The sequence below is a fragment of the Quercus suber genome, unplaced genomic scaffold (assembly GCF_002906115.3).
Source record: "Quercus suber isolate HL8 unplaced genomic scaffold, Cork oak 2.0 scaffold_88, whole genome shotgun sequence".
Lineage (NCBI taxonomy): Eukaryota > Viridiplantae > Streptophyta > Magnoliopsida > Fagales > Fagaceae > Quercus > Quercus suber.
Genome location: NW_027069553.1, coordinates 677,848 through 690,774, shown reverse-complemented (window position 1 = coordinate 690,774; position 12,927 = coordinate 677,848). Strand labels below are relative to the sequence as shown.

At 34.1% G+C, this 12,927-nt stretch overlaps 1 protein-coding gene across 1 annotated transcript; it reads right to left on the bottom strand.

Moving 5' to 3' along the window:
- Positions 1-8,254: 8,254 nt before the first annotated feature.
- Positions 8,255-9,929, bottom strand: LOC111999811 (loganic acid O-methyltransferase). Its single transcript, XM_024031926.2, has 2 exons — positions 9,228-9,929; positions 8,255-8,663 (listed from the first exon to the last, which is right to left on the bottom strand). The coding sequence occupies exons 1-2, from the start codon at positions 9,912-9,914 to the stop codon at positions 8,328-8,330; spliced, it is 1,023 nt and encodes a 340-aa protein (XP_023887694.2). The 5' UTR covers positions 9,915-9,929; the 3' UTR covers positions 8,255-8,327.
- Between the last annotated feature and the right edge of the window lie 2,998 nt (positions 9,930-12,927).

Sequence of the window (12,927 nt, the reverse complement as noted above, 5' to 3'; positions counted from 1 at the left end):
AATAAGGCGCCTGATTTTATAGAATTTTGTGTGCTTTCAAGTTTTGACTTTAGCTTTCTCCAAAAAAAAAGTTTTGACTTTATGGTAGAGCATTCTTATAAAAACACATTGACATTGTCAATGCTTATGTAGTGTTTTATTTATTTATTTTAATGAATAATGCTTATGTAGTCTATAGTAATATGTAACATGTACAATCATTATCTGACCCTAAGATTATGGGCTCTTTTACATGAACACTGTCCTACGGGATTATATGTTTTTATTTTATTTTATTTTAAATCGCCATTACTTTATTGGTTTTATTAGTATACTATAGCTAGAACGAACAAGTTACTTAAAAACTAAAACGCATACTGCGCCTGTTTGGTAGCAGATTTTAAATATTATTGTTCAGAATTATGTGAAAATTATGGTTTAAAAAGTATTGTAAAAACACGTATTTAAAATAGTCATAATGCAAAAAATGTATTTGGTACCATGTTTTAAATAACATATTTTAAAGTGTGAAAAAATATAATTTTATGTTTGGTATGTGTGTGTGTATATATATATATATATTAAAGCTGATAAATATAGTTAAAGTATTATTATTATTATTATTGAAGAGAGAGAAAGTTCCCTCATGTGGTCTAATCAGGTGGGACCTACAATTTTGAACATATGTATAAAAATGTCATTGAACAATGTTATTTGAAAACTAAGGCTGCGTTTGAATTGGGAGTAAATCATTTCCGGAAATGATTTTCGACATTTTCGCGTGTTTGGGTGTTCCGGAAAATTCTATTTTCCGGAAAATCACTTCCAAATTTTCCGTTACCCAACGGAAATCAATTTCAGTACCTATTTTCACTTCAAAGTGTTTCCGGAAAAAATTGAGAGAGAGAGAGAGAGAGAGAGAGAGAGAGAGAGAGAGAGAGAGGAGAGGAAGGAAGAACAGAGAGAGAGGAAGGAAGAAACGGAGCGACCCACGAAGGCCCACGACCACCGATCTACCCAGACCAGACCGAGACCGTCGACCCAGACCGAGACCGACGAACCATCACCTTCGACCTTCGACCGACGAACCATCGCGTTCGACCTTCGACTTCGAACCATCACCTTCGACCCTCGACTTCGAACCATCGCCCTCGATCTCGTCAACCTTCGGCGCTCTCGCATCGGCGAGTCGCACCGCGCCGCGCCGGTCGTCGATCGTCGTCTTCCTCGATCTCTCCGTTTTTTTTTTTTTTTTTTTTTTTTTTTTTTTTTAAGTTTGATTGTTGTTTTTGTTTTTTTTTTTTTTTGATGAACTGAATGTTGTTGTTGTGGTTGTTGTGTTGTGGTTGTTGTGTTGTTGTTGCCGGAATTTGGTGTTGTTGTTGTTGTTGTTGTTGTGTTGTTGCCGGAATTTGTTGCCGGAATTTATTGTTGTCGTCGTTGTTGTTGTTGTGTTGTGTTTTTATTGCCGGAATTTGTTGTTGAATTGGTTGTGATGTTGAAATTTTTTGTAATAAAATTTGTTTGGATGCTGAGAAAATGTGAAAAATTTTCCGGAAAATAGCATTTTTACAATACATCCAAACACATGAAAATATTTTCCACAACAATTTTCATAATTCAACCAAACACTTAAAAATATTTTCCTTTTCTGGAAAATAACATTTCCGAAAAATATGTATTTTCCGGAAAACGTTTTACACGAAACAAACACAGCCTAAAAATTGATTGGAGGAGTTCTCTAAATTTAGTGTTCAAATACTTTAAAATGAGAAACGTAACTCAAACACTCTAAAAAAAAATCCCCTACCAAACACATTATTTTTTTTTAGCCCCCACAGTTTTCAATGGTTTGTCACGCTGCATCATTGTGAAACCAATTTAATTTTTTTGAATCCTTCATTGCAAACATCAAAGATTGATAAAGATGACAATACAACGTCCAAATATTGGTAGCTTGGATATAGTTGAAGGGAGAGGCTGTGCAGGATATTGGCCTCAAAATGCACCACTAGGAATAATGTTCACATTCACTGTAAAATAACTTAAACCAACTTTTCCCTCAATCATACCAAATTAAAAGCGAAAAAAAAAAATCATACCAACAAATAAATAATTACAAAACCAAAATGAAACATTTTATAGTGATGATGCCGAAAATCGCCAGTAAGCTGCACAATACTCACGTGCTCGAAACAAGACTTGCGAAACAACAATAAAGAGAAACCCTAGGAGAGTACCAGTGTGGTACCAGTCAAAGACCCTCCGAAAGTTAAGTCAGAAAACTTTTTCACAACTCTAGAATGCTAGAGCTGAGGTAAATTACGCGTACCTTGGTTAATGAGGGTCTTGGGATTTTTATAGTAGCATAGGGTTGACATCCGTGCCTTGGTTAAGAAGATGTTTCCTAGTTGGAGAGGTCTTCTTTTCATTGCATATTTTGTGGAACACTTTTCGTATAGGACTCTCTAGATTAGGGTTGAGTGTGGTGCACAACATGTTTCCTTATACATGCATGCGTGGAGACCAAGGCAGGCCACGTCAGACCTGTCAAAGGTTCACGTATCCCCTTCAGCTTCTTCTCGTAAGCTTCCCATCAGCTTCCTTTTTCGTCAACCAAAGTATTGCCGTTAGCTTCGAGGTGGAATGGTAGACCTTATGCCGTCTTCGTCCCTCATGAGCAAAAGCTGACAGGTTTATTGGGATCGTCTCCTTTTGCCTTATCACAGGTGAATTACGAAATTACCCTTATCATATAGTATGTTAAATAGGCCAAATTGTGAAGAAGTTATATAAGTTACCAATGTACCATAGCTGCAAGTGAAGTGCCTAATTCAAGGCTGAATTAAAGCTTGAATGCTTTTGACTTACTTGCTTGAGTCGAATTGGGTATATATCATTTCAGATATCACTTTCTAGCTACTGAGAGAGACCTGATATATATATGGACACTAGAAAAATAAATACATAGAATTTTCTTTTTACTAGCTACTGATAGAGAGACCTAATCAGCCCTGCCCTTCTCAATCATCTTAAAAAAAAAAAAAAATCAATGCTTATGTAGTCTTTTTTTTTTTTTCATTTTTTAAATGAATAATGCTTATGTAGTCTGTAGTAATATGTAACATGTACAATCATTGTCTGACCCTAAGATTATGGGCTCTTTTACATGAACATTGTCCTACGGGATTATATGTTTTTATTTTATTTTATTTTAAATCGCCATTACTTTATTGGTTTTATTTGTATACTATAGCCAGAACGAACAAGTTACTTAAAAACTAAAACGGCATACTGCGCCTGTTTGGTAGCAGATTTTAAATATTATTGTTCAGAATTATGTGAAAATTATGGTTTAAAAAGTGTTGTAAAACATGTATTTAAAATAGTCATAATGCAAAAAATATATTTGGTACCATGTTTTAAATAACATATTTTAAAATGTGAAAAAATATAATTTTATGTTTGGAATGTGTGTGTATATATATATTAAAGTTGATAAATATAGTTAAAGTATTATTATTATTATTATTATTGAAGAGAGAGAAAGTTCCCTCATGTGGTCTAATCAGGTGGGACCTACAATTTTGAACATATTTATAAAAATGTCATTGAACAATGTTATTTGAAAACTAAAAATTGATTGGAAGAGTTCTCTAAATTTAGTGTTCAAACACTTTAAAATGAAAAATGTAACTCAAACACTCTTTAAAAAAAAATCCCCTACCAATCATATAATTTTTTTTTAACCCCCACAGTTTTCAGTGGTTTGTCACGCTGCATCATTGTGAAACCAATTTAACTTTTTTGAATCCTTCATTGCAAACATCAAAGATTGATAAAGATGACAATACAACGTCCAAATATTGGTAGCTTGGATATAGTTGAAGGGAGAGGCTGTGCAGGATATTGGCCTTAAAATGCACCACTGGGAATAATATTGACATTCACTGTAAAATAACTTAAACCAACTTTTCCCTCAATCATACCAAATTAAAAGCGAAAAAAAAAAAAATCATACCAACAAATAAATAATTACGAAACCAAAATGAAACATTTTATAGTGATGATGCCGAAAATCGCCAGTAAGCTGCACAATACTCACGTGCTCGAAACAAGACCTGCAAAACAACAAGAGAAACTTTAGGAGAGTACCGGTGTGGTACCAGTCAAAGACCCTCCGAAAGTTAAGTCAGAGAATTTTTTCACAACTTTAGAGTGCCAGAGCTGGGGTAAATTACACGTACCTTGGTTAATGAGGGTCTTGGGGTTTTTATTTTAGCATAGAGTTGACATTCGTGCCTTGGTTAAGAAGATGTTTCCATGTAGGAGATGTCCTCTTTTCATTGCATATTTTGCGGAACTCTTTCTGTATAGGACTCTCTCGATTAGGGTTCAGCGTGGTGCACAACATGTTTCCTTATACATGCATGCGTGGAGACCAAGGCAGGCCACGTCAGACTCGTCAAAGGTTCACGTATCCCCTTCAGCTTCTTCCCGTAAGCTTCCCATCAGCTTCCCTTTTCGTCGTCCAAAGTATTGCTGTCAACTTAGAGGTGGAATGGTAGACCTTATGCCGTCTTCGTCCCTCATGAGCAAAAGCTGACGAGTTTATTGGGACCGTCTCCTTTTGCCTTATCACAGGTGAATTACGAAATTACCCTTATCATATAGTATGTTAAATAGGCCAAATTGTGAAGAATTTATATAAGTTACCACTATACCATAGCTGCAAGTGAAGTGCCTAATTCAAGGCTGAATTAAAGCTTGAATGCTTTTGACTTGCCTGCTTGAGTCGAATTGGGTATATATCATTTCAGATATCACTTTCTAGCTACTGAGAGAGACATGATATATGGACACAAGAAAAATAAATACACAAAATTTTCTTTTTACTAGCTACTGATAGAGAGATTTGATCAACCCTGCTCTTCTCAAAAGAATAACAGAAAATGAATAAAAATTTTCTCTAAACTAATTTGGAGAAAAACTCTTCAAATTTCTCATATATATCTTTTTTGGATGTGAATTTTCAAAATCTAACCATTGAATTTCATGCTCTTTATGTTCTTAACATAGATATCAAATTTTGTTCAAATTGGATGTTATTTACTATTCGATTAATAACCTATTTTTTATACGCAATTTTGGATCACAAAAACTTAAAATTTTAACATTTTTTTGATAATATAGAAATTCATCTTTGATCTTCTTGAAATTCTAAAAGCATGAAGGATATAATAAGAATATGTAATTTAATGGTTAGATTTTCAAAATTCACACCTAATATAAAGATATATGAAAAGTTTAAAAGGTTTCTCTTTAAACTAGTTCAACATTATACTCTGGCCCAGAATAGCTAGTTCCAAAGCCATACACTCCCATTCCCTACAAATAATCACTAGAAATAATATTAACAAGGCACCCCATTTTATAGAATTTTGTGGGCTTTCAAGTTTTAACTTTATGGAAGAGTGTGATTCTTGGTTACAGTAGTTTTTTTTTTTAAGAGAATTAGCATTAGTATGTGTAAAATATTGTAAAATAGAAAAAGTAACTAATTTTACACATTTTGAACAAAAAAACTCTTACATCAATGGGTGTAAAATTATGCATAAATGCAACAAAAGTTACAATAACCGTGCAAATATGCACAGTACTGTAGCTCTTGCATTTAATATTTTAATAATTTCTGATTCGCTTCTTTTTTTCTCTCTCTTCTTCCTCTGCAAATCTAACGCATTCTCTCCCTCATCATGTTCTTTCTTTCTCTGATAGACACACTCCCATAGACACAAAATCAAAACTCAACCACAAAATCAACAACAAAATCAACCACTGGAACAAAATTGTTGGATCAGTGATCAGTGATCGTGGATTGGAGAGGCAATTTGGATCGGTGATCGGAATAGTTGGATTGGTGATCAGTGATCAGTGATATGGATCGGTGATTGGAGAGGCGATGTGGATTGGTGTTCTAGGTTTTGAGGAGATCGGTGGATTGGAGAGGCGTTGTGGTACTTGTGATGCTTGTGGTGTTGATGAAGTGCTTGTGGTAGTGCTTCTGGGTTATGTGGGTTGATGGAGATTGATGTTGATGGAGATCAATTTTGTGGTTAACAGAGATCGTTGTTGATGGAGTGCTTGTGATGGCTGTGGTGTTGTTGGAGTGCTTGTGATGGTGCTTCTGGATTTTGACCGTGAGAGAAAGACAAAGAAAGAAGAGGAAGAAAAGAAAGAGGAAACGATAGAGAGATAAGGAAAAGAAAGAAGAAAAAGAAGAGGAAGAATAGGAAAAAGAAACAGGAGATAAAATAATATTAAAAAAGAATATAAAAATATTATTTATATAAAATATAGTGTATAATAAATGGACTAATGTGAGTGTTTTGTAAAAATGGGTGTGTAAAATAGAAAAAAATAGTTTTTTTTTTTTTGGTGCAAAATAGATGATAAGTTTGCATCCACTGATGTGGATGCTCTAATGGCAATCATAGCAAATTGTTTCCAAAAATAAAAGGAAAGATATATCAATAAAAAATCCATATGATATATATATATATATTATATATTTTTTTTTTTTTTTTTTTGCCAGTTATTCTTCATATAGTAGTTGATTATCATTGCATTCTCAGCTATGCTTGTGTCAAAAAATCCAATGACAAACTTTCTCAATAAAAAATCTTCATGTTTTCTCATTTATTCTTTAGATGTTAGCTCTAGGCCGTCCACCGATCGTCAGGATCGGTTTGGACCTAACCTGGACCCAACCCGCTGGCGTCGAGTGGAAGGTGGGGGACCGAAACCGACTACCAGCGTTAATTAGTCGAGTCGATTTCGGGTTCTAGTGATGCTCGGGTTGGTTCGGTCAGTGGAGAGAGTTTCCAGATCTACAAACGTCGCCGAAATCTTCAAAAACTTTGTCGGAATCTGCAAAAACTTCACTGGAACTACAAAAACTCACTCCATTTGCACTGAAAATTGCCAAGATCACCACCATATCTGGATGAAGAACTCAAGATCTGCACCCGATCTGGGTAGAAATCGCGAGATCTACATCGGATCTGGGCGAAGAACTCAAGATCTCCACTCGATCTGGATGAAGATCTTGAGATCTCTACCGGATCTAAGCATAGAAAGGGAGATCTCCACTAAAACTAGGCTGATCTGAGAGAAGAAAGGAGGAAAATCAAACAAATCTACCTATTCTTTGATCGAGTCGGCTTTAGCAGGTTGAGAGAAGTGAAATCGAAACTTGAACCGATGAGGGTCGGGTTTTGTTGGACAAAACCATCACCGACTGCTGTGGTGCTCGGGTCAGTCAGTTTTCGATTTGGGTGGCAGCAGGTCGAACGGGTCATGGACACCCCTAGTTAGCTCGTTAGTCACCATTATGCTTGTCGCTCTTAAGTTCGAGTTCCCATGATAAATTTAAAAAACTTAATAAAAGCTAAACAATAAATTGATGAAATGTTGATCGAACTGCGATTGATATTTCTTTTCCATTCGGTGTGATCTTTTGCAGTGGGCACAATCCAAATATGTCTTGTTAATGAGTTTTGTTAGTTGTGACTTGTGATTTGAATATTTTATCAAGATTTTATTCTTATTAATGGTCCATTTTGTTGGGGTGAAACAGTAAGAACTGAAAATGGGGAAGAAAAAATAGGAGAGAAGAGATTTTAGGGTTATTTGGTTGGAGTAGAAAGTTGAAGTGATTTTGGTGGGCCTATGTACTCCCTCTCTGATATATAAGTAATATTTATTACAAACAAATTATTTCTTATATATAATTAAATAAGGACATAATAGTAAATTTAGACAAACTGCATTTTTTATTCTCTTACTTTTCCTTTCAAATAAACAATTAAGTTTTTCATCTCTTCAGTTTAATATCCTTTCAATCAAACACATATGAAAGAAAACTAAATCTCTTCTATCCTCTCACTTTTTATCTCTTTACCATTTTCTATCATCCCACTTTTCTACTCCTCCAACCAAACGTATTTTAAATGTTTTTCCTTGAGGATGCAAGTTGTTAGTACTCATACTTAGATGATTATTCCAAGTTGGTCCTACATAGGTCTTAGTTCATTAATTGATTGCAATCAGAATAAAGAGTGTTACTCTTAATTAATCAACTTGTATCTTGTGAAAGGAAAGATTTCCAATTGTTTTAACCCTAATCCTTTGGTGGCCAAGAGCTTTATATCTCAATTAGTTAGAACCTCACAATATTTTTAATAGAGACATTCAAGGTTTAAATCTCTTCTCCTCCATTTTAACTATTGAGTCATTAAATAAATAAATAAAACCATCTTATCCTTACATTTGCTTCCAAAGCTGCATCATATACGTTTCAAAACCATAAAGAGCTGAGTTCCTACATTGTATTTTGACTCCAACAGGTTGAAAGACTCTTGTTGTTTCTTAGAGAATCGATCAAATAGTTCATCAATAATTTTAGTTCCAAAATGTTTGCTTATTATACCCTCCATGCCAGCTCGTAGGTGCTTTGTCAATGCCTGGCCACTGAGGCCGTCCACTCTTGCCCCAGGTTGTGTTATCTCCATTCTTTCAATGTCAAAACACCCATTTGTTTCCACCAGCTGTGTCATCTCCTTGGGTGAGGCAACATACACAGGCAAGTTAAAGGTGTTCACTTGAGCTTCACTAATTAATCCCTGCAAAGATAAAAGTAGGTATTTTGGTTTGGAAATACTAAAATTATTACCAATTTTACTACTAAAGGCTTACAACTTGACAAAATAATGAATGTGATTGGTGCTATTCCAATTTTATTGCAAGGCATATGTAATAAAATTTATAGTATCACTAATATAATTCTCTTGGTTTTTACATATATGGAACGAAAATTGTTCTTGGAACAAAGCATAATTAGAAGAAGTGAGAACATCCAACCCCTACAAAAGAGAACCTTATGAAGTGGTTTTCTTTTTATGTTGTTTTCCAAGCAAATTGCTTGTACATTCTATAGACGAGTTCTAGTACTCCATGGTGCTAGCAAATTTCAATTATCGGACGAGTATATAAAGTTTTTTATTCTTTTAGTTTTGCAGAGAGAGACATATATAAAGTTTTTGTTCTACATAATTTTAAGGTCCAAATTCTAAATTCATATTTTGACAGTTAGTGTAAGTTCACTAAATTACTTGCAGTGACCTATTTGACTTGAAAACTTTCTAGTGCAAAAAGTAATAGAGGCTAATAATTGATTGCTGGCTTACCTCCTTTGCCATATCCATGAGGCAGTGTCCAAGGAAACCAAATATCATTCCTGTTGGTGCACTAGAACGATGAATCCCATTTGGAATACCTGGCATGATAAGCACCATTAGTCCACCTACCACAAGCTCTTTAGCCCTACAATCTAAAAAGGTAGTTATGTCCTTAGCAAATTGATCTGTATAAGCTTGAGCTACTTCATCTGGGGCACTTGCATAGTGAACCCTCCCTTTGTTCCACGCAGCAGAGTTCTTTTTTAGCAACTCCTCTGGCAACTTAGAGAGCCACTGGAGTGCATAAGATGAATGCACAAAATGGAGAGACGATTCAGGGAATAGCCGACCATGGAAAGACCCTGGCACTCCGGTTGCAAAGTATGACCTTCTTGGTGGGAGAGAGGCAAAGAGGGTATTGAAATCATTGGATGCATGATCATTGAAGAACACTTGAAATTCAGGCATATGAGAAGCAAGGCCTTGGGATTGGTACTTCTGTTGCACAACATCTATTATATTTTGCATAGTAATGAAGGTATTTGGCCCAACTGAACATCCCAAATCTGCTAAACGGAATGTGCTCTCTGAAGTGGAAGAAATTTTTTTTACATCAAGCTTCTCTGCAATTACGTCATCAATGTTTGCCTTCACAACATTTGTAGCTGCCCTCTGCATAGTAGGTATGTCAAGCATAGTAGTTTTCGACTTTTTTTCAATGTCAAATTTTATTATATATCTATACTATTTATAATAGGATTCTTTTATTTGAACTGTATTTTTATGTGGTTCAAAAATACTCTTAGACCCTATGCTTAACAAAGACAAAACTTAAGGACAATTTGGTAAAAATATATCTCAGACTCCACTTAAAATGCCTACAAAATAGGACACTTTCCTACTAATCTATGTCTTCAAAAAAAATTTATCCAAAAAAAAGAAAAAAATCCAGCTCACTTTGTATATTTCCTTCAAGACCATGTTCCAACTTTTTTTTTTAATACGAAATAGACACTAAGTTAAGTTAAGTATGTCATTATTAACATATGCACAAGTATACAAGAATCAATAGTATGGTTAAATTTATTGATAATATTTTTTGGGCCTTGATAAGTTTTTATTTATCTATATTATTAGATAGATAAACAATGTATTCTATTGCCAATAAAGGTCTTAATTTGTTTTCCCCAGGTGAGGTGTCTTTATATATATATATATATATATTACATCTTATATAATTCTAAGTAATATTTCACCACTCAATACTTTGTTATTATATTAATATTTTGAAAATCTTATTATTGGATTATATATTCTATATGTTCTTAACATATATATTAATTTTTATCTTAATCGGATGTTATTTATCATTCGATTTATAAACTCGTTTTTTACATATTATTTTAAACTACAAAAACTTGAATTTAAACAATTAATTGATAAAATAAATATTTGATCATTTTGAAATTTTGCAAATATAGAGAATATAGAAATATAATATAATCCAACTACAAATTTGTTAAAATCTGCATCCAATTAAAAAATATTATGTGGTGTAATATTGCATCCAACCAAAAATTCTCTCTCTCTCTCTCTCTCTATATATATATATATATATATTTTGTTTTCTACATCGCAGGAAANAAAAAAAAAAAAAAAAAACCCAGAGAAAAATAAAGATAACTTAGAGGTCTACATTCACACTAATGATAACTTACAGTTGATGGGTATTAATGATTTGGAGGTGATTGGATGTTGAGATTAAGGGTTTGGATATCCTTAGGAGGTTTGGGTATTATACCCCCATCGATCTTAGCTTTAGTATAGTGGCATCGTGCTTGCAAAACCTCCTTCTCTTCACTGTTTGATCCCCTGCAACCATTTCACCAACCAAAATCCTCGAACCCATAATCCTAATATGGCTAAAAATATTGTTTTCTTCTCTAAAACTGTATGAATTTTCGTTTTTTGTCCCCAAAGTTTAAGAAGTTAGCTTTTTCATTCCTAGAAGGAAAAAAAAAATGAATTTTTTTTAATAGTTTAGCCATTAGAAATGCAGCTAAGCTTATGGGAAACTGACTCTTTTTTGCTCCCAGCAACCTCAACTCTTTTCAGCATATTCTGAAGCAAAAAATTGAACAAACACATTTGTATATGTAAATAAAAACTGGAGATTTTGAAAGCAATGAGGTAGTGAAAAGAGGAAGAGGGGGAGGAGCAACCTTTGATTGGTAGCTGTGGGGCCATCTGCGACGGGCCTCGGCGGCTGAAAGTGGATTTCCGATGAAACAAACGTCGGAATTTGTTGTGTCGCGTTTTGCTTTTCTCCGCTTGTTCGATACCAAAGAAGAAATGAGTTCATCTTCTTCACGCTCTTTGGATTTCTTCGCCATTTTCAACCAAAACTGAAGAGTTGAGACAGAGAGAAGAAAAAACAGAGAGCTGGAAATGAGAATAGGAGGTAAATATGGATGGTTTTTTTTTTTTTTTTTTTAAGTTTAAATAGAGGAGTCTTTTGGCTAAATATTGTCAAAATTAAAACATTTTTGCATTATAGGTACTGTTTGAAGTTTTTTGGCAAAATGAGGAGAGAGGTTGAATTTCGGCAACAGCGTTACCGAAATTCAAGAAAAAGGAGGAGAGAGAATGAGAAAATTGGAGGAGAGAGAAAAACTCGAATTACGGCAATGGTATTGCCATAATTCCTCTGCCCAATCTGCCCGGGTTTGTGCGTGTGAGGAGTGCAATGTGTGAGTGCCAAAAAAAAAAAATCCCACAATTTCGGCAATACCATTGCCGAAATTGTGGGGAAATTTTTTTTTTTTTTAAATTTGTGGCAATGGTATTTCGGCAATACCATTGCCACAATTATGGGGAATTTTTTTTTTTTTTTTAATTTGTGGCAATGGTATTTCGGCAATACCATTGCCACAATTGTGGGGAATTTTTTTTTTTTTTAATATAATTTGTGGCAATGGTATTTCGGCAATACCATTGCCACAATTGTGGGAATTTTTTTTTTTTTAAATTGTGGGTTTTTTTTTTTCAATTGTGACAATCGCATTGCCAAATTGTTTCAATTGCCACAATTGAAAAAAATAAAATAAATTTTTTTTCCAAACGGTATTAGGAAATTTTTTTTTTTTTTCAAATGGAACATGACATTGCCAAAAGAAAAACTTATCTTTTCCTATTGCCGAAATTCCGCAACAACATTCCACAATTAGTAAAAAAAAAAAAAAAAAACCCAACCAATTTCGGAAATACCATTGCCGAAATTGTGGGGAAAATTTGGTATTGCCACAATTGGGGAAATTTTTGTTTTGTTTTTTTTTGTTTTTTTTTTTTTTCCAATTGTGGCAATTGCATTGCCAAATTGTTTCAATTGCCGAAATACCATTGCACAAATTAAAAAAAAAAAAAAAAAATTCCCCACAATTGTGGCAATGGTATTGCCGAAATACCATTGCCACAAATTAAAAAAAAAAAAAAAAAATTTCCCACAAATTGTGGCAATGGTATTGCCGAAATACCATTGCCATAAATAAAATAATAAAAAAAAATTTCCCCACAATTTGGCAATAGTATTGCCGAAATTGTGGGATTTTTTTTTTTTGGGCACTCACACATTGCACTCCTCACACGCACATTGCACTCCTCACAGCACAAACCCGGGCAGATTGGGCAGAGGAATTACGGTAATACCATT